The sequence below is a fragment of the Arvicola amphibius genome, chromosome 8, assembly GCF_903992535.2.
Source record: "Arvicola amphibius chromosome 8, mArvAmp1.2, whole genome shotgun sequence".
Taxonomy (NCBI): Eukaryota; Metazoa; Chordata; class Mammalia; order Rodentia; family Cricetidae; genus Arvicola; species Arvicola amphibius.
Window position 1 is genome coordinate 31,724,319 of NC_052054.1, and position 27,286 is coordinate 31,751,604.

Sequence of the window (27,286 nt, forward strand, 5' to 3'; positions counted from 1 at the left end):
CAGAGGCTTCTTTTGTAAGGGTGAACTCCAGTCATGAGGGCTCTTCCTTCACTGCCAGATCACCTCTCCAAAGCTGACCTCCATGTACCATCAGATCAGGCAGTAGACTAGCATGTGAATCTCAGGGGTGGGGTGAGGATATACGCTCATTCACTCTATAGTAGGTACCTTGAAATAATGTCTTTTGCCTCGGTATTGGGACACATTAACAAGTTCCTCGAGGTGACTGCTTTTTGATTTCTTGCATGTTTGGACTAGATTGTGGTGTGCAAAGGTTTTGTGATGTACCCCCATCCCATCATCTTGCAAAATATCCTTCTTGCCTTAAGTTTATCGTCTGCCTATTTTATCTTAAATGCAAAGTTTCATTTGCTTCAATGTATTTGGATATTTGGATGTCACCACTCTAATGATTTTTTTTAATATTGTTTGATTACAGAGGGTCCTTTGGATTAAACCTTGAACTCTTTCTCTTTATTAGAATCTAAGGAAATGGTTTCTGGTTTTTGGCAACTTAATCACAGCTGTGTGCTACATGCTCTTAGGACCTGTCCCCATTTTGCACATTAAAAGGTAACTTTTCTTGTTCCATGTTTTTGGAGAAGTAACTTCTAGTAATTATTAATTTTTAAAGTGGCGTAGTACTGCAAGCATTGCTATTTAACCAATGACTTTGACTTAGGATGGTATTGAACTGTCTGACTGATAGCGCTTTATTTACTAGAAGGTGGCAGTGGCTTAGCAAATCTTAACACATGGAATCTTTATCTATATCTAGTCTGTTTGTTTTGTTCTATTAGCTGAGGCTAGCTTTGAACTCATGTTCCTCCTCGCTCTGCCCCTCCAGTGCTAGGACTATAGGCTTGCACCACATTGCTGGGTCTTCTCCTGTGTTTGAACTGCACAGTTGTTTGGATTCATTTTTACCATGGCGTTCATTGCTAGCAGCCTTCACCTGATACTTGAAGAGAATACAGTTTTGTTTTTGTGATTCTTCCTTCTCATTCATTGAGAGGGGGACCCAGTCTTTTATCATTTGTGTCATCCTCAGCATGTTGTAATTGCTCATTAAAGCCTATTTGCTATAATTTATTTATTGACACAAAGTGAGACTCTTGGACATGCTTCTGGGATAAAGCGTGACCCTACGGGAAGAGAGTGATTGCCGAGTCTTTTGAGTCTGGGTTTGAATTTTGGCTCTGTCACTGGTAGTGACACTGGCAGTGGAACTTGGATAAATCACTTAACTTCCAAGAGCCCAAGCTTCTTGTCTATAAAAAGGAACCAGGACCAGCAACATGGTCAGCACACTAAGATACTTGCTGTTGAGCCTGGAAACCTGAGCAAAAGCTCCAGGTTTTAGCTCCAGGAGCTACATGGCTGAAGGAGAGAACTGATTTATGTGTGTTGTCCATTCATCTACACAAACACACACACACACACACACACACACACACACACACACACACACACTGTGGCATACCTCTCCTACAAAATAAATAAATGCATTTTTTAAAAGGAACTAAAGTGAATACATGCATGATAAGAATTACATGCATTACGTGTCTGTCAGCCCCTTAGCTGGAGTCAAACGCAGAGCCACTGTCAGTTTCTAGTCTCTTCCTTTGTCCTCTCCCTTCTTTGCCATTGTTTACTGGAATTGCAAGGTGAAATGATTAGATGAACAACAGCATTGATGTTGGAAGGATTTTGTTGTGGTGGGAGGGCCGTCTGGTTACAGATGTGTAATATGTATGACTAAACACATGTATGTGAAACGCGAGACCAAAAGTGACTTCAAATGATGCAGGAGTTGCTTTTGCTGCCGAGGTGGAAGGTGCTAACATGAGCTCTCACGGAACGAAATGGGACAAGATGGAAATAGGAGCCAATCAAGTCTACTATCTGCCTAGCTAACGTCTCTGCAATCCTGCTCTCCTTGGTTTTAAGTTTGTGTCTCTTCAAATACTAACGTTTTCATTCCCTCCACAATGCCTCTGCAGTCAGCTCTGGCTTCTGGTGCTGGTGTTGGTTGTAAATGGCTTCTCTGCTGGAATGAGTATCATCCCGACTTTCCCCGAGATGCTCAGTTGTGCATAGTAAGTTTCTGGGCTGTTTGACGTGCTCCCTCGTGATGGGCATGGTGGCTGCAGTGGGGTGGGGTGGTTAGCAATCAGTCTCACCTCACTTGTTCAGTCCTATAGAATGTTAGATGTTTGCCCAACAGTAAATCTTTGTGATTTCATAGCATATAAACATTGTGACATGAATCATATAAGTAATAATGAAATCATACTGAAAAGAACATAGTGACATTAATATGCTAAGAGGAAGAATAGGTTAAAGAGATGCTTGGCTTCTTGTATATATCTCAGGTGAGGGGTGTGTGGGTGTGTGCGCCGCGCGCGCGCGCGCGCACATGCGTGTGAATGGTTTTAAAAGTCCAGAACCAAATGGAGAAGTTTCATTCCTTTGGCAGGAAGGAGAATCATACAAGAGAAGAGGGTGACTATTCATCTGTCACTTGGCCATTGTTCCTTTGCATATGAGCATGTTCATGAACTTCTCCAGGTCCCATGTTAGTTCTAGTTTCTCCAGATCATGTGTAGTTTATCTTCATGTTTCTATAGTTATGCTGGGGCTTCTCAACAATGCTTAGAGGAAAAAGAGCAGCCTTTCCTTAGAGCAACCTTTGTTCTCTTCATCCTATTTTAAGAATTTCCTCGTTCATTATGTATTTCCTTAGCATTTAATGCAAGTGAATTATGATTCTTACTATTATACAGATGTAGTAAAATTAGGTTATTTTGTAAAAATGCCTTCAAATTTGATTTATGTATTTTGTTTGTTTGATTTTTGAGATTACGATATAATTACATTTTGCCCTTCCCTTTGCTTTCTCCAAACCCTCCCATATACTCTTCTACAGTCTCTAAATTCATGCCCCTTTTTTATTATTGTTGCATGCATATATGCATTTGTATAAATATATATATTCCTAAATATAACCAGCTCAGTTGGAATAATATTACTTGCATATATGTTTTCAGGGCTGACCATTTGACACTGGATAAACATAGGGAAGGCCACTGCTGCTGCGCCCAGCTTTCTTCAGTTGCCTATAATCTTTGTGTAGGGTTGACGATTAGTTTGTGCTGGCGACTAAGCCCAAGGCCTTGGGCATGCTAGGCTCACACTATATCATTGAACTTCTCCAGTTCCCATGTTAGTTTTTTGTGTTAGGAACGAAGTGCTCTTGCTTTTACTCTCTTCAGATTATATGCGGTTTATCTTCATGTGTCAAACACTTTTTGCATGCAACTTTTGCTTCTCATGATGATATGTCCTCGTCTCTCTGCAGCGAGAACGGGTTTGAAGAGGGAATAAGTACTCTGGGACTCGTATCTGGTCTTGTTGGCGCCATGTGGTCAGTTGGGTAAGTGAATTCACTTGCATCCGAGACATGGAAAGTGCTCTCTCCATGTTACAGATGGAGAACTGAAGCACCAAGAAGGTGAGGTTATCTAAGGCAAATGCTCATTTAGGGCAGAGCTAGAATTCCAGTTTACAGATCGTGGCTCCAAAATCAAAATCTAGTGTGTCAGCAGACTTCATACCAAACTAAGAGACCTTTGTGAACCTTGCTTTGAGCAATAATTTTTTTTTTAAAAAATCCTTTAACAGAAGCAGATCTCATACTTTTTAAAAGTGCATTCCTTTATTGATTCAATTGCTTGCCTGTTTGCTTATGTATTTACTTTCTGCTAGTCTAGGAGCGTGCTGTACAGTAGCAATAGCACACATAGAGTCAATAGCTATGCACTCCACTGACTCAGATACGGGGAACAGAAAGAGTAGTGGAGCCAGCGAGATGGCTGAGCAGGTAAGCACTTGCCACACAAACCCAGAGACCTGGGTTCAATCCAGGGGACCCCCGTAACGATGGACAGAAAAGAGAACCTATTCCATAGGGTTGTCCCCTGACTTTCTGCCAGTACTGTTGCATGTATCTCTACCCACAAAGTAGAAACATTCTATTAAAAATGTGCTTCTGGGAGCTGGAGATATGGCTCAGAGGTTAAGAGCACTGCCTGTTCTTCCAAAGGTCCTGAGTTCAATTCCCAGCAACCACACGGTGGCTCACAACCATCTGTAATGGGGTCTGGTGCCCTCTTCTGGCCTACAGGCATACACACAGACAGAATATTGTATATATAATAAATAAATAAATAAATAAATAAATAGATATTTTTTTTAAAAAAAGAATGTGCTTTACTGTTCTTATTGTTATGTAGCTCACTGACTTCCCAGCAGCAATTCCACTTTTATAATTGTCTAATAATCATTGCTTTTTCTTTCTCTTCATCTCTCCCCCATCTCGGCACTGGATCTGGATATCAAGCTGACCTTACACACTGGGGGCAAGTGCTCTACTACTGAGCCACACCCAGACCTAGGACTCTTACTTATGCCCAGGAATCTCCCTCTCTGTTTAGCCTTCATTGTTTTAGTTTAAGGGTGCCATACTTCTTTATAAAGTCATTTTTGCACGGTGAGATAGTCATCCATTCTTCTTTCCACCGTTAGTGCTTTCATGGGACCAATGCTGGGCGGATTTCTGTATGAGAAGATTGGTTTCGAGTGGGCAGCAGCTATACAAGGTCTTTGGGCTCTGATAAGTGTGAGTAGCCATGGGTCTGTGTGGGTTTTCTGTCATTTCCTCACACTTTGGAGATGCTTGCCTTGGAGGATCTACTTTAACAGCATCTTTCCTTGTGTTAAAGGGACTTGCGATGGGCTTATTTTATCTCTGGGAGCACTCAAAGACAAGAAGAAGGTATGGTCAACTTCCAGATTCTTTTCCTCTTAGAAGAAGCTAGCTCATGAGAGCAGAAAAATTTTTTTTTATCTTCCAATCCTTCTTGCTGCTAGATTTCTGGGGATCCTAAGACTCATTGCTTGACAGGTAGGGCCAAGGAGGTGCTTGGGTGGAGATGTAGGTGCTCAGTGTTTAGTCTTCTTTTGGGGTATGGAATGGGTTTGAGAAGGTTTCTTTGTGTAGCCCTGGCTGTCCTAGAACTTGCTCTGTGGACCAGGCTGGGCGAACTCAGAGATCCATCTGCCCCACCTCCTGAGTGTTGGGATTAAATGCTTGGGCCTGGCTTTGTATAGTTTTCTTGAGACGATCAGTACTATTTTTTGTCTTTGTTTTATTTTTATTTGTTTGTTTGTTTGTTTCTCCTCACTATAGTTCTAAAGCTCAGAAACTCATTGGCACAGAGGAGGAACAAGCTGCTCTCTTGCCCAATGAAACCTAGCCTTGCAAGCTCTGGATACCTGGATACAGAATGGGAGACAGGTGCCTTGAACCGTGACAGCGGCCGGTGGAGGAGTTTTCTATGTGGTTCAGAGGTCCCTGATTCCTGCACTCACACCCTGGAAGTGTCAAGCTGCTTTTACATGACGCTGCGCTGGCTGCACTTCGTGTAGTGCGGAACATCTACGAGAAAGGGAAAACCGACAGACTCTGGTGTTTCCAAATGACCCACCTTGCCCCTGAAGGTGCTGTTATTGGCTCTCTTCCGCTTTCTTGTTCCTGTGTTCATTTTACATTCTAAGCTCGTCAATTCGACACATGCACCTCTTAAAATTATTATGTGAAGAAATGAAGCTAATTAATACATATTGAACATATACAAAAGAGTGAATAATTTTTATGAAGTCACTATTGAAAGATGTGCTTTCTCTGCACTGAGATTTTTATACCTATTAAGAAGGCAAAATTCCTGCCTTCCACGTAAAAACTCTAAAGTGTTCCTTGACTTTCAGGTTTTCTAAAAATGTATCTGTGGAAGGTGCAAAAAAGAAAAAAAAAAAGCGATGATACATGTAGTTTCCATTTTGTGGCATTTCAGTTATGATCTGTATTCATAAACATTACTTGGCATAACATTATTCATTTCCAATCTCAGTATCTCCTTGGTTTAGTCACACAGTTTATGTTTGTTTGTTGTTATTACTTTTGATACTCTTGGAAGGTGTGTCCCATCATGAGGCAGGGCGGGGCACCTCCACCCAACGATGAGTGCCTGCTGCATGCTGGAGGAATACTCCCTTGGACCTCAGGCACAATCCTAGCTGCTACTTGAAGTGAGAATATTAACATTGTACCTCCTGATTCATTTTCTTATTGTAGCAGTTACATTTATTTTCTAAGAGAATAAATGGTTTTTTGTTTGTCTATCCATTGTATTCATTCTAAACACTCTTTTTAAACAAGGTCTCAAGTACCCCAGGTTGATACTTGTATCAGGAGTCACTGTGTAGCTGGGGGCAACTTTGACCTCCTAATCTGCCTGCCTCTAACATCCTGAGTGCTGGGATTAATATGCATCCAGCACCACAAAGGGTACCGAATGTTGAACCTGGGGCTCTGAACGTGCTGAACTATATTCTTGAAGTACTTTGTGAATTTTTTTTTTCAGGATCAACCCTGCATAGACAGGTACCAGGGACATAATCTATGCCTCTAAGCAACATGCATCAAGTGGATAGGGAAAACAGTATTTAAATACCAGGATTAATATCGTCATAATGCTCAATAAAAAGCAAATCATGGTATAGCAGAACAACTGCCTGGTATTGGTTATGCATGGCAACTAACTTGCCCTCTCCACGGAATTGATGGCTGCCTCTGAGTGGAGATCTGAAGTGTGAATGAGACACTCATGGCAACAGTCCACTGGCAGCATTGGAGATGAGGACATGGTCCACTGACTGGAGTCTGGTACGCAGGAGGTTGGGCTGGATGAGATAGCCAGCTTGGCAATAAGGGTCCCCTAGGAGATGGTTGTCCCATAGTCAGGTTCTTTGAGATTGTGGGTACGGTGGGTAAGGATGAGGCAAACAAGGGTGGAGATGAAAGGAAAACTTTGAAAGGAAATAATGGTTTGGGCCACAGAGGTTGCCTTGGCGATCAAAAGAAAAGAAGATATTAGAAGTAGAAATGGCAGGATTGCTGCTGTGGAGGAGGGGAGCAGATTCAAAGATGACTCCTAGGGTTGGTGTTTTAGTGTGATGGATGACTGCATCTCTTAGTGAGATGGGGAAGGAATGGAGCTAAGCATCTTAAGGGGTCCAACTAAAATCACAATGAACAGCCACTGGTGGTGGTGCATGCTTTTAATCCCAGCACCTGGGAGGCAGAGGTTTATCTCTTGAGTTCGAGGCGAGCCTGATCTACAGAGCAAGTTCTGGGACAGCCGGGCTACACATAGAAACCATCTCAAAAACCAAAAAAAAAAAAAAAAAAACAAATCAAAGAGCATGTTCCAATATAACCAACCAAGGTTTCTTAAATACAATCAGCTAAGAAGAGAGAGGTACCTTTGTATTTGCCTACAAAGGGAATAATCCAAAGACTACTCCCACAAAAAGCATCTTAACTGAGAGTGCTGCCATACGTCCCAGTTTATGAAATAAAAGCACAGCTCAAAAACAATACATTTTAAGAGAAAATAAAATGTCTGCATATTAACCAAGAACACCGAAGTCCCAGCTTTTGGGCTGCTTGAGATAAGCTTGCTAAAAACCACTTGCAACCTTAAAAAAAATATCTATTTTTACTTATGTCTGTGCGTGTGTGTGTGCGTGTGTGTGTGTGTGTGTGTGTGCGTGTGCGTGTGTGTGTGCGTGTGTGTGTATGTGCGTGTGTGTGCGTGTGTGTGTGTGTGTGTGTGTGTATTAATGCCTAGATATATAAGTACATCCTGCCGAGTCCATTTAGTGTCGCGCGTATGTCTATGACCTCGGGGCTGACCATTGGTACTGGGTAATCAATGAGAGCGCTCGTCCCTGGAGGACACGGTTTCTCCTGCTCGCCGCATTCCTTAGCTGCCCGTAGTTCCCTTTGTCACTTCTCCTTCCTCCTATGCTTCTTTCCCCACGAGTCCTCCATTCCAGTTTCTATGTCCTTTTGAGGGACTGTGTCCCGTATATTTTATTAGTTGCTTGCATGATGATGGGGATGGGGTGACTGACAAAGGCAGATCTACAGAGGCAACAGCAGTGAAGAATAAGACTCCTCCTCCCACAGAAACCATTAACTGCTCTTCCCCTGCAGTCACAGTTTCTAGCAATAGCCCGACAGATACCATACAAATTGTGGCCAAATGGACTCCCAAGCCAGCGAACCCTGTTACATATTTTGATGAAAAAATACGAGTAGGTCTTTTATTTTAAGAGAAGTAAAACCATGAACACAGTGTCTTTTCTGTTGCGGGAGCTCCTTCTGCTCCTTCAGCCAATAGCCGCTGAGATACCAGCCCATTGGGACGTGGTCTCTCTCTTTAAAAAAGCAGCCACTTCCCTCCAGTCACTCTCTGGCTTCCGGCTCCGCTTCCGGCGACTAGGCTCCCTTCCTGATTGCTCAGAGAGCTGTTGTCTGGGACGGTGATTTGTAAGTTTTTCCCCTTCAAATAAATAATCATTCTATTAATCATAATTCCTAACTGGTGTGGGATTGTTTGTGACTTACACCTTCATCTGGCACCCAATGTGGGGCTCGAACCCACGACCCTGAGATTAAGAGTCTCATGCTCTACCGACTGAGCTAGCCGGGCGGCCGGGAGCTGGGCGGGAACGCAGCCCACTGCTCCTCACTACACTTTTCTTCTTCCTAAACTTTCAGACCTAGGCTGTGCTCATCTCTGTTGTCTGTTCTGCCACCATTATCACTTCTGCCTCTCTGTCTACTTGTCTGATGAAGAGCTCAGCCACCGGCTGCTGGGTGAGCAAGGTCGCCCTCTGGTGGACCAGGACACACATTATAAAGCAGTCCAGGCCCTGGTCACCTTTCTCTTTGTATGTTCAGAGGGAAAGAGTCTTTCTGGCCGACTGTTTAACATGACAGTCTGTCACTGGAGGGGAAGCCTAGCAGAGTGTCTTAGTCAGGGTTTTTGCTGCTATGATGAAACACCATGACCAAAAGCAACTTGTTCACAGTTCATCATCAATGGCAATAAAGGGTAGGAACTCCAACAATACAGGAACCTGGAGTCAGGAACTGGTGTAGTGTTGAGACTAATGAGTCCTGGCCTTCAGCTGCTCTTCCCTCCTAGAACTTTCTAATTAAAGTTACTAGAAGCTGTGCCTAGCTTAGAGGATCAGAGGATGGGATTTTCACCTGTTGGCCATTGACTGCAGTGTATTTAAGCCGACATGGTGCTAATAAAGAAGGGCTTTGGTATCAGTGTTAAACGGTCTGGGTGTCGGTCTGTCTCTGCGTGTGTATTCTCAACCTCCACCCCCTTGCCTGAAGCTTGCGAACTGGGGTCTAGCACTGGGGCCCGGCTGCGGCAGTGTAGAGGCCTTGGAGGATTGCTGCTTACTGGCTTGCTCTTTGTGGCTTGCTCATGCTACTTTCTTATAGAATGCGGGACCACCAGCCCAGCCCTCACCCACAGTGGGCTAGACTCCCTCTCCCCATCAACCACTAATTAAGAAAAGCCTTACAGGTTTTCCTACAGCCTGATCTTATAGATGCATTCTCTCAATTAAGTTCCCTCCTCAGATGACTCTTGCTTATGCCCAGTGTTCCAAAGATAGATGCCAGGGCCTGGGATGAGGCCCCCGACTAAATATTTCAAATAGGTGGGTAGCTGGACATGATCTCAAAAGGGTACCCACATTTATAGGGTGTGCAGTGCAAGGTGAGCAGTAGAAGTGGCAGAATTCCTGGCCAAGGGAGATTTGTCTCTAAGCAGCAAAAGTGGCAGAATTTCTGGCCAAGGGAGATTTGTCTCTTGGCAATGCTTGGCCAGTGCCATTTATAAAGTTCTGTTTGTTTTCTAAGCTGGGCCTGTAGATTGGGGGTGGTACCACGTGCGTGAGTTTCAAGTTAATTCTCTGTGGAGGCTGGGAAAGTTCCTACTGAGCCTGAAAATTGCACACCATAACCGGCAAGTATTGGGAGCCTCTGCTAGGTTGAATTTCGGTAAAGTCTATTGCTAGATGTTTAAATGAATAGAACCCCTATTTTTGTGTTGGGATGAGGACCTGGGTCCCTGCTTGAGGCGACTGTACAGTGTCACAAGGCAGATGGAACTCCAGCTGTACAGCGTCACAGGGCAGATGGAACCCCGTCTGTATAGTGTCACAGGGCAGATGGAACCCCGTCTGTATAGTGTCACAGGGCAGATGGAACCCCATCTGTACAGCATCACAGGGCAGATGGAACCCCGACTGTATAGTGTCACAGGGCAGATGGAACCCCGACTGTATAGTGTCACAGGGCAGATGGAACCCAACTGTACAGCATCAGATGGCAGATGGAACCCCAACTACATTGTCACAGGGCAGATGGAACCCCGACTGTATAGTGTCACAAGGCAGATGGAACCCAACTGTAAAGCATCACAGGGCAGATGGAACCCCGACTGTCCAGTGTCACAAGGCAGATGGAACCCCAACTGTGTAGCACCACAGGGCAGATGGAACCCTGACTGTACAGCGTCACAGGGCAGATGGAACCCCGACTGTACAGCGTCACAGGGCAGATGGGACCCCGACTGTACAGCGTCACAGGGTATTTAAGAACTAAATTTGAGCTGTAGACAAAGTTTAGAATCTTGTTTGTGTGAATATCAGAAAGTCACAGGTTTACAGCTGAGAAAGTACTATAATTAAACTCAATAGTTATATCCACTCTGGCCTTAAGCATGGCTTGTTGTTATTTAACCTTCGTATTTGAAGTCTACCTGTAGAAAAAAGCATTAGCTTTGTGTAGACAATCATCATAGGTGAATGAAGTCAGTTGACTCAGAATTCTCAACACAGTGGCTGAGAGACTCGAGCCTCAGAGCTGAACAACTGCTTTCTCTCCTTGAGGCCCCTGAGCCACTTAAATCAGGGGAAAACTAGACACAAAAATATGCTTTTTATAGAACACATGGTCTCTGTCTCTTAAGTCAGAATATCAGTAGGGTAACTTTTTATATTCTCCCCACCTCTTTCTCTCTATAAATATTCTACAATGCTTCTTCTCTTCTAATAATAAATATGACAAACTACTCAATAGAACAAAACAAAGTTACAAATTTTAAATGTAATAATTGAAACATTTGACATTTGTTGTGATATAATTTATTTTTCACATGAGTATAGTTATTATTATTATTACTATTATTATTATTTTGGCTTATCAACATAGGGTCTCATTTTGCCAAAGCTAGCCTCAGACTCATTACATGAGCAAAAATGACCTTAAACTCATGACCCCCCCTCCCAAGCACTGAGATTACAAGTGTGTGCTGTTGTACTCAGCTATTTCCTATTTTAAAACAGATAGAGTTGTATTGTCATTAATTTTTCTCCACTTTTTCTTTTGGTTTTGTGAGACAGGATCTCACTTCATAACTCAGGCTGGCCCAGAACTCACCATGTGGCTCATTTTGTCCTTAAACTCCAACTAATCCTTTTGTCTCAGGCTCTGGAGTCCTTGGAAGACGGAAGTGTCACACCACCAGTCCCATCTTTGAGCTGTTTTCCCTGAATGATTTTTTAGGATTTATTTATTCTAATTTCATGTGCATTGCTGTTTTGTCTGTATGTATGTCTGTGTGAAGGTGTTAGAGCCCCAAGGACTGAAGCTACAGACGGTGTGAGCTGCCATGTGGGTGCTGGAAACTGAACCCGAGTCCTTTGGAAGAACACACAGTGCTCTTAACCACTGAGCCATCTCTCCAGCCCCTCCTTTTAATTAAAATATAATTACATAAAATTTCTCTTTTCCTTTCCAACCTCTAGCTTTTCTCTTGTCCCCATCCCATTAATTCTTCCCAAATCCATGGCTTTTTTTCTTTGGTTATATATTTACTGGTAGTAAATCTCTCCATGTTATTGATGTTGTTGTTTTTAATGTGGCACTTATTGCTGTGCTTTTATTGTGTCCCATAAGTTTGGCTGTGCTATGTGTTCATTTTCACTCAATTTTAGAAGGTGTTTAATTTGTTTCTTAATTTCTGCTTGACCAATTTTTCATTCAGTAGATAGTTATTCAGTTTTCTGTCTCTAACTCCCCTCCCTCAAAAAATTGGTCTCTTCCCCAAAACAGACAGGCCTGCTTCTTTGTCTGAATAGCAGTGGCCTTTGCCTTACAGGAGTGTTCAGTCTCATGAGATCCCATGAGATCTTAGTTCCTGTGCTATCTGTGTTCATTCCAGAAAGTCTTTTCTTGTGCAAATGAGTTCAAGGCTATTCCACACTTTCTCTTCTATCAGGTTCAATATAACTGGTTTCTGTTGAGGTCTTGATCCCTTCATAAGCTTTCTGCTATTTCTGTTGTCGTTGGTATCCAACTTTAATCCATGGTGCTTGGAAAGGATGCAGGGTGTTATTTCTATTTTCTTTTATCTCTTGTGACTTGCTTTATGTTTGACTTTGTGGTCAATTTCGGAGAAAGTTCCATGAGGTGACGAGAAGAGGGTATATTCATTTGTGTGTGGGTGAAATGTTCTTTAAATATCTATAAATATCCTTTGGGGAACCACCATGTAGGTTCTGGGATTGAACCTGAGTTCTCTGGAAGAGCAGCAAGTGCTGTTAACCACTTCCATCTCTTCAGCCCCACAAAGGCAAAGGCTTAACCTTTGGAAAGAGGTGCGCACAGATGCTGTCTAGTAGGAGCTCCTGAGGAAGTCAAGGCTAGAAGGGAAGCTTGGTTGCCAGTCCCAGATGACCACCGTTAAACCTCAAGTCAGGAATCTAGTGATAAAAGTTCAGAGGAAGTGCAGAGTAGCAGTGGTTCAGAGGAAGCCAGGTTGGCGGGAAAATAGGTGCACTGAAAATCTCTGAGGTCACTGCCAGGAGATTAGAGAAAAACTATCATGCAGGCAAGCTCAGAAGAACGCAGGGCCTACCCATGAGGGTGCTGTGTCCACTCAGCCCTGTGTCAACAGAGCACATAGTTGGGTGTGCTGAGTATTACTGATGCCATGCACCCAGAAGCCTCTGAGGCGTTTTCCTGGAGTAGGGTTGAGTATTAACCTCATGAAATCACTCGACCCAAGGGAGAAGGACCAAAGTGCACTGGAGTTTTCCAGACCAGATTAAAGTTTTAGAGCCAAAAGCCGTTTCAGTATCTCTCAGAATCTAATCAATGTAGTGTTTGAAAATGTTGGGTGGAGACAGCTGAGGAGGGACTGAGAAGGATAGAAATGAGTCCACAGTTCCGCCCCCGATTGTCTACCGTCCTATCTCAGGAGGCTTAGACCGTAGGGAGCGGTTAGAGAATGGTTCACAAGAGGAAATGCTAAAGTCTTAACTTGAAGTCCTGACAGGTCTAGACTCTGGCCCCAATGGGTCACTGCACGTCAGGTGGTCCCTCATCTCTGACTTTTGTTCTTGACTGGAAGTGAGGAAAGAAAGAAAAGATCGTGTCTGCCCTTTTGAATTAGGTGCTTTCACATGGCTGGCATTGGGATCTTGCCTTACCCACACCAGCTGGTTTTCAGAAAGAGGAAATGAGAGAGGAAGTGCTAGGAGAGAAAGAGAGAGAGAGAGAGAGAGAGAGAGAGAGAGAGAGAGAGAGAGAGAGAGAGAGAGAGAGAGAGAGAGAGAGAGAGAGAGAGAGAGAGAGAGAGAGAGAGAGAGAGAGAGGATAGGAAGAGGCAGACAGGGAGACAGAGAGAGACACACACACAAAGACAGAGACACAGAGAGACAGTTGCAGAGAGACAGAGTGGAATAGACATGCACAGAAATTGCCCCGGGCACAATTGAAATCTTTGGAGAGGTAGGGGGCGCAAGGCAGCTTAATTTCCCTCCTGTCTCTTGGTGCCTCCTCTCCCAGTCTAACCAAAGTCCACCAGGCCAGTTGTCTGGGAGACAGGAGTGTCTGTCTCCCGCTGTGCTCTCTTGGAAAGTTCGCGCGGGCGTTTTCCTGATGGGGGCCTGGAAACCAGAAGCTGCTGTGCCAGGATGGGAGAAGTGGGTGGGGAAGCGCTTCGGATGAGGAGTCGCAACTCTGGCGAGAAATTGTGAGAAAATTGTGATCCGGAGACACCCTTTACAAACAAAAACAAATGACTTGGTGGGAATTGGCTGAGCTCCCGCGCAGCGGGAGGGGTGTTGCAGCGGGGGACTGCACCTTGGCTGCAGGGGAGGGAGGCGTGCAGCGCACTGGCAGTGTAGCCTGGCTCCCAGACAGGCATAGAGTTAGAGACACGGAGAAACAGAGAGAGAACTCAGCAGCTATAGAGGGGTCTTTGTGACATCCCCGGGAGAGCACCCAGTCTGTGTAAGCTCCAAGTGCAGTTTTACAAGTCGATTCTAAGTGAAATCACTTCCAGGGAAGCTTATCAAGGTTTCAGCAAACCAAAAAGAGAGATAAAAAGGCACCAACCAACTAAGCCCCGTTGTGGTGGCACATGCCTTTAATCACAGCACTCTGGAGACAGAAGCAGGTTGATCTCTGTGAGTTCAAGGCCAGTCTGTTCTACAAGAGCTAGTTTCAGGACAGCTAGGACTGTTACACAGAGATACCCTGTCTCCAAAAACAAACAAACAAAAAAAAACAAATCTAGACAAAAAGACCCCAACTACTTTCGAAAAAAGACTCAGGGACTGGAGAGATGGCTCAGAGGTTAAGAACACTGATTGTTCTTCCAGAGGTCCTGAGTTCAACTCCCGGCAACCATCCTGCATGTAACACATGCAGACAGAACACTGTAAACAAAGTAATTAAAAAGTCTTTAAAGAAAAAAAGAAAAGAAAAAGAAAAAAGACTCAGTTATCTAGAGAACAGAGAACTGTCATCTTTACCAGGGTTATCCCCTGGAAAATTCTCTTGAGTCCAAAATGTGAATCAGATCATTTGGTTTATGAATACATAATCAAAACAGAAGGATTTGGGCTTTATGTAAAAGATATCTAGGGAGGCAAGGCAGCCCGAGGCTTCTCTTAGGCCTGATGATGTGGACCATGTAGGTTCAGGGCTTCCTTCCTCTGAGAAGAGCTAAACAGTAATTAATTCTTTATGGGTGGACTTGCCTAGTCACTTATTTATTTTAGTTATTTCTCCAGTGGTCTAAAGAGGCAGATCCTAATATTTTAATTACAAATATTTTACTTCAGTCCTCCCTCATAATCACTTCCTAAGAATCTTCCAGGGAATGATGAACACTCCCTTTGCAAACACTTACCAGTCACCTTTGAGAATTGTGGTGACCGAAACTCGAGAACATGCATTGTGCATTGTGTTTCTTCTCCCTGACTCACTAATTTTATAATCAGAGCTTAGAGGGTCATGAAATGTGACCACGGATGTTTAAAAATCCGGCTCAACACATTGTTGACAAATCTCATCCATCCAGTAACTAGTTATGTAGCTTTTGAAATGTCTCTTGGCCTCTGAATTTTATGCTTGCAACGACAAGGGCTTCCTTGCAGATTTGGCTAGGATAATGAACATGAAGGCATGTTTTAAACAGAGAGACAGAATGTCAAATGGAAAAAAGAAAGTATATTTAACAAGTGGTGCTGGCATAACTGGATATCAACATGTAGAAAAATGAAAATAGACCTATATCTATCACCATGTACAAAACTCAAGTCCAAATGGATCAAAAACCTCAACATAAAGCCAGCCACACTGAACCTTATAGAAGAGTAAGTGGGTAGTACACTTGAATGCATTGGCACAGAGAACCACTTCCTAAACATAACCCCAGCAGCACAGACACCGAGAGAAACAATTAATTAATGGGACCTCCTGAAACTGAAAAGCTTCTGTAAAGCAAAGGACATGGTCAACAAGACAAAACGACATCCTACAGAATGGGAAAAGATCTTCACTAACCCCACATCAGACAGAGGTCTGATCTCCAAAATATACAAAGAACTCAAGAAATTGGTCATCAAAAGAACAAATAATCTAATTTAAAAAATGGAATACAGACCTAAACAGAGAACTCTCAACAGAAGAATCTAAAATGGCTGAAAGACACTTAAGGAAATGTTCAACATCCTTAATCATCAGAGAAATGCAAATCAAAACAACTCTGAGATTCCATCTAACACCTGTAAGAATGGCCAAGATTAAAAACACTAATGACAACTTATGCTGGAGAGGTTGTGGGGAAAAGGGAATGCTTCTTTGTTGCTGGTGGGAATGCAAGCTGGTACAACTCCTTAGAATGTCAGTGTGGCGATCTCTCGGAAAATTAGGAAACAATCTTCCTCAAGACCCAATAATACCACTTTTAGGTATATATCCAAAGGATGCTCAATCGTGCCACAAAAACATGTGCACAACTATGTTCATAACAGCTTTGTTTGTCATAGCCAGAACCTGGAAACAACCTAAATGCCCCTCAATTGAAGAATGGATAAAAAAATGTGGTACATTTACACACTGGAGTACTACACAGCAGAAAAAAATAACGACAGCTTGAATTTTGCAGGAATATGGATGGAACTAGAAAACATTATTTTGAGTGTGGTAACCCAAACACAGAAAGACAATTATTATTACATGTACTCACTCATAGGTGTTTTTTAAAGATAAAGTAAAGAAAGCCAGCCTACAAACCACAATCCCAGAGAACTTAGACAACAATGAGGACACTAAGAGAGACTTACATAGATCTAATCTACATGGGAAGTAGAAAGTATAAAAAGACAAGATCTCCTGAGTAAATTGGGAGCATGGGGACATTGGAGGATGGTTGAAGGGGAAGGGGAGAAGCAGGGAGGGGAGCAGAGAAAAATGTAGAGCTCAATAAATATCAATAAAAAATAGAGATTCGTTATATAATTCTTTAAACTTTACTGTATTTTTAGTTTTCATAATAAAATATCAGCAAATAGATAAAAAATTGTCAAGAAAATACTAAGCTCTGCTGGGAGGTACGTTTCCTTTCTGGGAAATTCCAAATGCCTAACGGACAATGTTTATTCCAGCAGAGGGTGGCCTTCAGGCCTACAGACCACTTGGGATAGAGAGAACCTTCTGCCAGGACTCTTGGATTCCATTTCTTTTCCTTGTTTTAGTTTTGAGGCAGGTTCTTGCCCCAAAGTCCGGACTGGCCTTGAACTCAGTATCTTTCTGCCTATGCCTCTCAAATGTTGCACTTACAGGTGCAAGCCATGCCACCTGGCTAGATCAGGCTCTTTAGAATACGTGAGCTTTTTGTTCACCCAATTGTTCTTCAGTGAGTTTTAGCTAGTTTTTCTGCCTATCCTGAAATTTGTCACTGTGCCTGGAGTGGACCTCACCTTGCCACCCTTGACTCTTGGGAGGAAGAGTAGATTAAGACGCTTCAGAGCTTGCGAGACACCTGATCCTAAGAGGTTGATCATATTTGTTCTGGGTCTGAAGTTTACATGATAAAGAACAGTGGGAGGGCTTGATATGATATAAAAAGATCTGGAACTTACTGGAGCATCATTTTGCATCTGAAACTGCCAGGTAAGGAGTGAGTTTGGGGAGAGGGGATACTACAATTTTTGCCTAAGAAGAGAATGCCTAGATTGTGGCAGGGGAGACTTGAACATTGGCACCTGGACCTCAGCTAGTTTGGGGCATAGGGACTTTGAGTTCTAGCTAAAGGGATGAGGGTACCATGGATGCTCAGGGCATGTAAACATCAAGATCTGACTACTAGAGGAGGGATTATGACAACTGGATGCTTTGGATCTAATGTCTTGAGCTTGTCCCCAGTTATGCGACCTCCTAGCCTATCCCAGCTGCACCAGAACTGCTTGGACACTGATGTTGGCACAATCTTTTCTGTCACTCTTTTTATCCTCCTGGGTGACACAGAGGCACCTCTAAATGCTCTTTCCCTTGACACAACAGTAGGGTAAGGGTAGGAAGTAAACCTCTGCACCTCACACGCCTTATCAGCCAGGCTAATCTCACGCAGGCAAGCTTTGCTCAGATTCTTGGTTTGGTGAACTTCATCATCTCCATGCCTTAGAAATGGCCTCTGCCTCCTCTTCTGACGTGCAGGATGAGGTTCGACTCAGATAATCCAACAGAAAGTCATGATTGATCTTTTGGATTGGGAAAAGAACATTAGCCACAACCAGACCAGAAGAATTAGGGACTCAGGAGACAGCATCAGGAAGGAGCAAGACTATCAGTTGTCAGTCTCCTCTGAGCTCAAGGCTGCATTGACTAGATCCAAATTGGAAAATTGAAAAGCCTAGGTCTACGTGCAAAGCCAGGGAATTGATAAGCTTTCTTCTTTCCCTCTCTTCACACTCCAGCCTCAGAATGTTGGCCATTGCTCTCCTAGCCTTTCTCTGTGTGTCAGCCTCTGCCAATGACGGTAAGTGAGATGCCTGGTCACGGGATCCTGGGAAGAACGACTCTTGCAATGCTGTTAGTCAGGGCTTTTAGACACTGGCTTGGAGTGGTGGGGAGAATAAGGATGTTAGGGAACAGCTGGGTTCCTGGGCTGCTTCTATCTCCAACTCCTCTTCCCCTCTAGTTCAGGCCAAGTCCTCCTCTTATAATGGGGAATATGGAGACGTTACAGGAAGGTGATTCTCTCATTCTGGCAACCAGATAGAAGGCCCCATTACCGCCATCCGTATTCGAGCTGACACACACTACATCATAGGGTAAGAGTCTTCAAGTTCCTGTGGTTTGGGGGTCTATGGAGGGTCATAGTAAACTGAGTTCTTATTTACCTTGAATCATGCTTCTTTAAATCAACAAGTCACAGGTAATATATGAGCTGGTAAAACGTTGGAGGACCTAGGTTCTGGATCTGTGGGTTGGTTTTTTAACTTCACTTCTGCCAGTGTGCCTGAAGTTGGAAAGTCATGTAATCCTAAGCTCTCAGGGACCTCAAACTGAACACATTGATTCTTCTCTCTTGTTCATCTTTGCTTGTTGTCTCTCCTGAGATAGTTCTTCCTGTCCCTGTTGTTGGTTAAAGTTCTCAGCATGATCTTCTAGGGTTCATCCATCATTCATATCCAGGGTGTGGGTGTTGCGGGGGACTTGTCTTCTCTGTACCTCCTTAAAAGTCTCAGCATATAGACCAGGAGGTCCTGAATTTTGATAACCTCCAGTCTCCAGGTACGATATGGCAGGACATGGAGTGACAATGTAGGTGGCACACATGGAGACTTGGAAGAGATCTTTCTGTACCCTGGGGAATCAGTGATTCAGGTGTCCGGCAAATACAAGCACTATCTGAGGAAGCTGGTCTTCATCACAAGCAAGGGCCGCCGCCTGTCTTTCGGAGGAAAAGAAGGCATAAGTTTCAATGCTGTTCCCTTGCATCCTAACACGGTACTTCGCTACATCAGTGGCAGGGCTACAAACTACATCACTGCCATTGGCCTGCACTGGGGTACCTACTCTAGTAACCAGAACGACTGCTGAAGCCAGGGCCATTGTATAAGAATTCACCAACCCTTATCACCAACCCCTATGCAAACAACTTAATAAATGAGCATGGCTAAATACAGTGTCTTGTTTGTCTCCTAATTCCTGTAGAAACGCATGGATCTTATTTCTGTCTCTCTTTGCATGTTAATCTTGGGAAAGTGAGAGGTTGAGAATAGTACTAGAACCCTGGCTTCCTTTATAGATATAACTGGAGATAAAATAACGGCTATGTGTATGTTCAAGGATGGTTTCTTAGAATGCTCATTCAAAGGAGTTCAGAAAGGAGGAAAAAGTAGTTGTGTAACCCTTCCTCAAACCCAGACGTCCCACTCTCTAGCTGCCCTCCCTACCTGTCCTTCCATGGAGCAGGTACCAGAAGAATGTCACCTCACTATTTTGACCTTAAGCCATTTGGTATGCCTGGTGGGCCTGAGCCATTATCCTTTGTTCTTTCCCAGAATCCACCTAACTCCTGATACTTAAGTCAATTTTGTGCCTGTGGATGCTGTTCTCTTATGTTAGCTCACTTCCTCCCAACTTTACTCCATCACGTGTCCAAAGTGCTCTCTCTCTCTCTCTCTCTCTCTCTCTCTCTCTCTCTCTCTCTCTCTCTCTCTCTCTCTCTCTGTGTGTGTGTGTGTGTGTGTGTGTGTGTGTGTGTCTGTGTGTGCATGTATTGGAGTGGGGGGGTGGGGAGTAGAGTGTTGGTGGTTTAGTTCTGAGCACGGAACAGTCACTTATTCTCAGCACCTTGACTGGCTCTGAGTTTCCACATGAATAACTGCCCACTGGAGAAACACACAAGAGTCTCTAACTAAGGTTGAGAGCAGCACCACTCTATGGATATAAACACAAATATTTGGACTGTATTTTAATGACATGTCCACCTAACAAAAAGACCAGTAGGGGGCTCCTTTCCAGAACCTATGACTTCTTCAGCCATGGGTTTTTGCCTAGGTTTCACAGTGCCGGGAATGAATGCTCTCTGTAGAGTGGACCTCAAATCCAAACAGAAAGTGAATGACTACTCCCAAGACATTCATGCCACTGTTGAACCAGTAGGCACTTTTGCCTGACGGGTCAGTGCTGTATAGCATGCAGGGTCCACTGATGCTGAGACATGAAACCACAGATGCCTCTCTCCCATAGCACATTTTAGCACTAGCTAGCCGGGAGGAAATGTTCATGTCAGTTCCAACTCGATATCTCTGTGTCCTCCAACTCATAAGTGTGCTGTCCTCAGCAACAAGGTCTTACTCTCTGATTCTGGTTGGAAACCAAGAGCAATGGCAGCCGTCCATGTTTGGGGGGCATCTGGGGCCTCCCTGGCCAACAATTCATAAGGAAATATCCCACACTTGGCACTGGAAGTTTTAGATACTGTACTATGGCTTGTGGGAGAAGCATTATGTATCCATGGAGGAGAACTCCTTTCTAACACCTTAAACTAATATTTCTTAAAAATATATCTTCATATTATTTTTTTCTACCTGGAGGAATATTGGACTATAATGGGATGTTTTGATGATAACTGAAAAACTTTACCCAAGGTATATAAGAAAAAGCAAATGGAAACCAGATGCCTGCCTCTTTCCTAAACCAGTATAATTTCCAAATTCAGGAATTTCCAGTTTCTAAGTCCTTATCCTTTTCCCCACAGATAGGTGCAGCCCCCACTCCTCATCATAGAGTTTCTTCTTGTAATAGATGGAGAACATTACAGATGTCCGCAAATGGTCATAATGCAGAGAACCTTGAGTGATGGTCCCTACTGATGCATTTGCATCACAACTTCTAGTCAGGAGCCCCAGGGAATGTTACAAAAAAAAGGGGGACAGAAAGACTACAAGAACCAGAGGACCAAGATGTCTGCTTGAGAGGGTGTCTTTTCTATAAGCCATGGAAGTTGTACCCATAAAGTCTCAATACTGTGGTCACCTCAATTAGACCCGCAAAATGCTAGCACCAGTTGACAAGCCAGCGTGAATGTGACAACCCTCACAAAGCCTAGATGAAGAGCTATAGGTAACTCATGGCTTCTTAGAGGAGAATCGATGTTCCCTATGGATGAGGCCCCTAATTGGTTATTCAAAGCCAAGCAATTAGGCTTAAACACACATACACATGAACAACACTAAATGGTCTCATAGATCATATGTGTGTGTGTGTGTGTATTAATTGCACGCAATACAATGTAATGGTTAAACACTTCTATATTTCTTCTGAACACTTATCCAAGGGTTACTAGCTTAACTTTTGGCTCCATGGAGAACTCCCACCCTTGGATTAGAGATTATGCCAGAGCACAGCATCACAGTTTAGTTGATCACCTTTATTAGCAACTGCAGAATGGAATTTGATTAGTTTCATTACCAACTCTAGAATGGAACACCACTCCACAAATGGAATGCTCGTCCTGAGAATCAGAAAGATAGGAGCTGGTCTGTGAGTGTAGAAAGATCCTCTAATGGAAGCACTCAGAAGGTAGAGACAATGATCTCTGTGACCTCAATCAGGATATACCACAGCACGTGAACATTGTTCTCAGCTGGATGTGATGGTTCATGCCTATAGTGCAAACACTTGGGAGGGTAAGGCAGAAGAATTACCATGCATTTAAAGCCAGTTTGGCCTATAGTATAAGATGCTGTGTTAACACTTCCCCCTCAATGCATTTCTGATCTAAATGCCTCCCTTTTTCTAACCTTGCCATCAGGTGGCTGTGTCATCAGATGGAGTCAGAATCTTTACACGGCTTCCTCAGCACAGTGATTGTTCAGTGTGTTAGATGTGTAACCACGTTGAACAAGATATATTCCACAAATACTTTAGGAATTAGACGTTGGAATGGGTAGAATAAACTGGAAACAATCACCACAGTGTCTTTGGATCTTGAGCTAGGAGTTCAGGGAAGGGAATAGCAACCAGCACTGGAAAGGTAGAAGCCTTGAGCCAGGATGGCAAGACTTGATGCAGAATCCTTCTTAGTTCAAAGCAATACTGATAATGCTAAAATACAACGAGAAGAATGGTTTTGCTTCCATACAGGAAAGATAAAACGGGACCAAGTGGAAGAAGCCTCTGCTTAGGTTGGCCCCATAAACACGTGGAAAGGATCTTAAATAATGAAAGCTGTGCTCAAGGGGACTTAAATGGTTTACAGACCTGCATGAGGTTAGGGGAGGAGAAAAGCAGTCAGAGATGCTGATTGAGAGACCCTGGAAGAATAAGGGACTTGCACTTGTGCAGGAGTCACAAGGCTGATATGACGTCAACCAACGCTTTCTCACTGGAATCGAGGGCTACTCCACAGGTGGAAATTCCTGTCTGGCACAGTAAATCTGGAAGAAGAATAGGCTCTAGTGAGAGAACTACGGTTGTTGCTAAAGAGAAACGATGTGCTGATCAAATCGCCTCTAAATAACTGTTGATCTGCATAGATTGGTGCTGCTGCCAGCTTTGGTCTTTAGAGTGGGCAGCAGTAACGTTGGGGCCTCATGCTTGTTCAGAGTTCTGAGAATGAGTGACTGTTGAATTTTAGCCATAAGTGTGGCATCTATATTACCCCATCTCAAAAGCAGGGCATCTGCATGACTCCATCCACAGCTCAGAGAAGGTGAAGAGGATGTAAAAGTGGGAACATGTCCTGGACTGTTGTGGAACACTAGTTTCCAGTTGTGGCGTGACTGCTATACTTTTCTGTTTGTTTTTGAGACAGTGTATCTCTGCGTGGGTAGCTCTGGCCATCCTGGAACTCACTATGTAACCAGGCTGGCCTTGAACTCACAGAGATCTGTCCTGACCAGAGCCTGGACCCTGGAGGGGAGAAATGGAGAGAGACAAGAGATACGAGAAAATGGACAGCAAGTCTGTATTCTGATCAAGCTGCAAATTCTATTTTTTCTCAGGAGCATTAAATAGCAAAAGGCCAGGGGGTTTGGTAGGTTGCTATGCAATTGTTCTAACTGGAACGACAGGTCTGAAGATGTCTCTAGCTGACAGGAAGAGATAAGGAAATACTGAGGGTCTGTAAAAGTTTACTAACACGGGGGGGGGGGGGGGGGGGGGCCAATTACTTCTGGGCCCTAGTCTGCAGGCATTCTTAACTCACTGGGAGTGATAAGAAGATACTGGGTTATCTCCTGGGCCGTGAACTTGCCCTGCTGCTGCAATAGCTTACTTAACTTGTGAACTAAGATGGCTTGACTATAACCAAATCCACGTCTTTGCTCCCAGCAGAGATCCTCCTGTCTCCGCATCCTGGGTTCTGGAATTAAAGGAGCACCCCTAGGCCCTTCTTGAACTCTTAAAGTCACAGCAGATATGATTACCTGCACAAGACTGGGCCCATCGAGACTGAAATGGGAGAAATTGGGACTCACAAGAGTTCTCTCTTCCCCAGGCAGTAAAGGGTTGGGAGTGGGTGGAGAGAGAAAGGGACATTTTTTTTTGTCCCCAGTGGTGTGGGTAAGAAGCCCATGCTCCTGAAAAACAATGACATTCACTGGGTCACATAACAAAAGAGGCTGGTAAGTAGGTAGACTCAGTGGGTAAAGGAGCCTGTGCTAAGTTTGACAACCTGAGTTTGATCCCCGGGAGCCCGCACTGATGGCGTAAATCACAAACAATCCCACACCAGTACAGATAACTCTCCTCCATCACCGCACAGTAGAAGGGCAGAACAGATGCCACAAAGTTGTCCTCTGACCTTCATGTAAGAACTGTGACATACACATATACATGCATGACAAAGATCAAGACAGTATTAAAACAAAGGACAAGAGAAGAAATGATGAGGTGAAAGTAACTAGATGAGAAAATGAAGGGGATTAGTGGAGGTGAGAAGGAGACAAGAGGAGGCAATGGGGGAGGGGGGGGGTGATCAAATAACTTAAATAGATGTGTGCATGTGTTAGCATGTCATAGTAGTGGGTAACAGGGAGGCTGATCAAATGACCTAAATACATGTGTGCTTGTGTTAGCATGTCACAGTAGTAGTGGGTAACAGAGAGGGTGAATAAATGTTCAAAATGTATGTATGTATGTGTTAGCATGTCACAGTAGTGGGTAATGGTAGGCATAATCAAATGATCAAAATACATACATGTACGTGTTAGCATGTCACAGTAGTGGCTGATGGGGAGGGTGATCAAATGATCTAAAAACATGCATACACACATTAATATGTCACAGCGAGGCTCATTATATGTAATTAATCTAACCCCATAAAAGCATAAAACGTACAAAAAGGTATTAGCAAAAAGAATCATGGGAATAAAGAAGTGATCTCATAGTGAATCTGAGAAAGGAAGGCTTGGGGAGTGCCAGGAACGATTTTATTCTGAGGTTTCTCATCCCCTTTAAAAATTTCTCTTACACATATACAGAGACACTTATCTTATACTCATATACTCACACAGATAAAGAAACTTGTAAACACACACACACACACACACACACACACACACGCGCACACACACACGTTTGATAATGTTGGGAATCATACCAAATGGTCTCCTGCATACTAAGCAGGCTCTCTACTACTGACCAATGTCTCTAGCTCTTCATTTACATATTTAAAAGGAATTTGCATTTATTTTAGAACAAAACTTAAAACTTTAAATTTCCCAATATATAATAATCCAAACTGTCCTTGGGGTTATGCATAAAATGTCATTTCAAGTAATCTCTATGGACAGTCCTGGTTCCTCATACAGGAGGTGAAATGATTATTGACCTTGCTGGGTAACAAAATATTTGTTTTGACTATCTATTGGTTTCAACGTGAAATACTTTCTGGAATGAGAGATGGGAAAAATGCAGGGGAATTTCCACACCTTTTCCTCTGATTTTATTCTGAAAGTCAGGTGAGCTAACACATGTTAGATTTCAACATGAAATTTAAAAAGTTGTTTTCTTATTAGGAAGCGATCCTTAAATGGTCCTTCTGATATGAATTTATGGGTGCAGTTTCAGGGCATAAAGACATGGGGGCCCTGACAGAAGACATGCCAGGAGAAAAAGTTATTAAGATTAAAGGGCTTTGAAACATAGAATCAAAAAAGAAGGAGAAAAAGACACACATTTTCAGAGCTTGTACATTTTCCTAAACCAAATGAAAGTGTGAAAGAACCCTTAAAGGAATAACCAGTATTAATAATTCTGTAATCATATTTAAATCTTAAAAGAAAATCTTCCTACTTTAAATCAACTCATACGCAAAAGAAAGGGATTTAGTTTAAAACCAGGATAAAACCACGCAGTGATGATGGAAGTCACAAAATAATCCCACACCAGTTCAGAATTATAACAAAAGGGTTATTTGTTTAAGGGAAAAACTTACAGATCACTGTCCTAGATAACAGTCCTCTACGGAACAGGAACAGAGTCCAGCAGCCAGAAACAAGAGCTGGAAGCAAGAAAGCAGGCACAGGCTTTACAACTGTTTTTAGAGTATCAGAGACCACACCCAAGTTGGCTGCTATCTTAAAGGCTATTGGCTGAAGGAGTAGACTGTGCTCCCACAGCAATGCAGTTAGCAAAGTAAGAATCTGGTCTTCGTGTGGTGCACAATTCCACGTGAGCAGCTGGACTGAAAGCTGGCCTTTATCCTTAAGGCACTTATAAAGATGTTATGGCTAGAAATAACGACAACAAAAAACTTGACTGGAAGTGGTAGCATATACCTGTAATCCCAGCACTCAGGGAATGGGGGCAGGAGAGTCAGGAGTTCAAGATCATCCGTGGCTCTACAGTGAGCCCCTTGGCTCTACAGTGAGCCTATGCTAAACTTTGGAAAATGAGACCTTGTTCTCAACCAACGAATGACAACAACAACAGAAAACCAAAAAGACTATATAATTTTTGAATTATCTAATAATCTATAATACGGAAACAAGATTGAAGTTTCTTTGGTTTTTGTTTTTAATTTTAAAAGCATTATTCTGTATGTGTGTGTGAGAGAGAGAGAGAGAGAGAGAAGAGAGAGAGAGAGAGTTCACACATGAAGTTGGGAGGGGAAAGTGGTGAGAAGGATAGAGGGAGAAGTGGAAGGCAGAGAATAAGGACTGGATTTATAAGTTTGATCAAACAATGTTATAGTCTTGTATGAAATTATCAAGTGATTAAAAAAAGGAAGAGATGAAGAAATGGCTTAATAGTTAGAAGCACTTGTTCTTTCAGAGGACCTGGGTTCGTTTCCAAGTATCCTCATGGTGGCTCACACCACCTGAAATTCCAGTTCCAGGGAGCCATTCCTGGGCTCCGGGCATGGACACAGTGCACATACACACATAGAGGCAAAACACTCATCCAAGTAAAATAAAAATGTCTAGCAAAAAACCCTGAAGCCTTTTTAAAGACTGTTTTTAGCCCTGTTACAGCCTAGAGTACAAATCCTCAAGTAATTGTTGATGTGATAACTGTCTTCTAGAACAACCCAATATTGACCGTAATATTGGAAATATTAGTGTACAGGTAAAATGCATTTCATTAAAAAATACACCAAATAACTGGCTCATCCTTGTGGATTCCTGGGCATTTCACTAGCACCAGGTTTCTCCCTAACCTCACAATGGATCCCTCTATCAAGGTCTCTCTTTCATGGCTCCTCCTCTCAGTCCCTTCCCCAAATGGACCATCCTATTCCCTCTTGTTCTCATCCCCCATCCCCTTCTCTTTACCGCCCTTCCCCGTCCCCAGTTTATCCAGGAAATTTCATCTAATTCCCTTTCCCAGGGCAAGCACTGCACCCCTCTTAGGGCCCTCCTGTTACCTAGCTTCTCTGGAGCTGTGGACTGTAGGCTGGTTAGCCTTTCCTTTACATCTAGTATCCACTTATGAGTGAGTACACACCATGTTTGTCTTTCTGAGTCTGGGTTA

At 43.3% G+C, this 27,286-nt stretch overlaps 1 protein-coding gene, 1 non-coding gene and 1 pseudogene across 4 annotated transcripts in view; 2 read left to right on the top strand and 1 right to left on the bottom strand.

The window, feature by feature from the left end:
* Slc18b1 (solute carrier family 18 member B1) overlaps window positions 1-6,245 on the top strand; it is a 29,122-nt gene extending 22,877 nt beyond the window's left edge. For all 3 annotated transcript variants that reach the window (XM_038340328.1, XM_038340329.1, XM_038340327.1), the window contains exons 9-14: window positions 482-573; window positions 2,004-2,099; window positions 3,362-3,436; window positions 4,588-4,681; window positions 4,785-4,837; window positions 5,252-6,245. In XM_038340328.1, coding sequence (XP_038196256.1) covers window positions 482-573; window positions 2,004-2,099; window positions 3,362-3,436; window positions 4,588-4,681; window positions 4,785-4,837; window positions 5,252-5,318 — 477 coding nt within the window. In that variant the 3' untranslated portion in view covers window positions 5,319-6,245. The remainder of the gene's footprint in view (window positions 1-481; window positions 574-2,003; window positions 2,100-3,361; window positions 3,437-4,587; window positions 4,682-4,784; window positions 4,838-5,251) is intronic.
* Window positions 6,246-8,548: 2,303 nt separating this feature from the next.
* On the bottom strand, window positions 8,549-8,621 carry Trnak-cuu. The gene has a single exon. It is a non-coding gene; the product is annotated as a tRNA-Lys (tRNA).
* Window positions 8,622-18,277: 9,656 nt separating this feature from the next.
* On the top strand, window positions 18,278-19,399 carry LOC119822027 (annotated as a pseudogene).
* The last annotated feature ends 7,887 nt before the right edge of the window (window positions 19,400-27,286 follow it).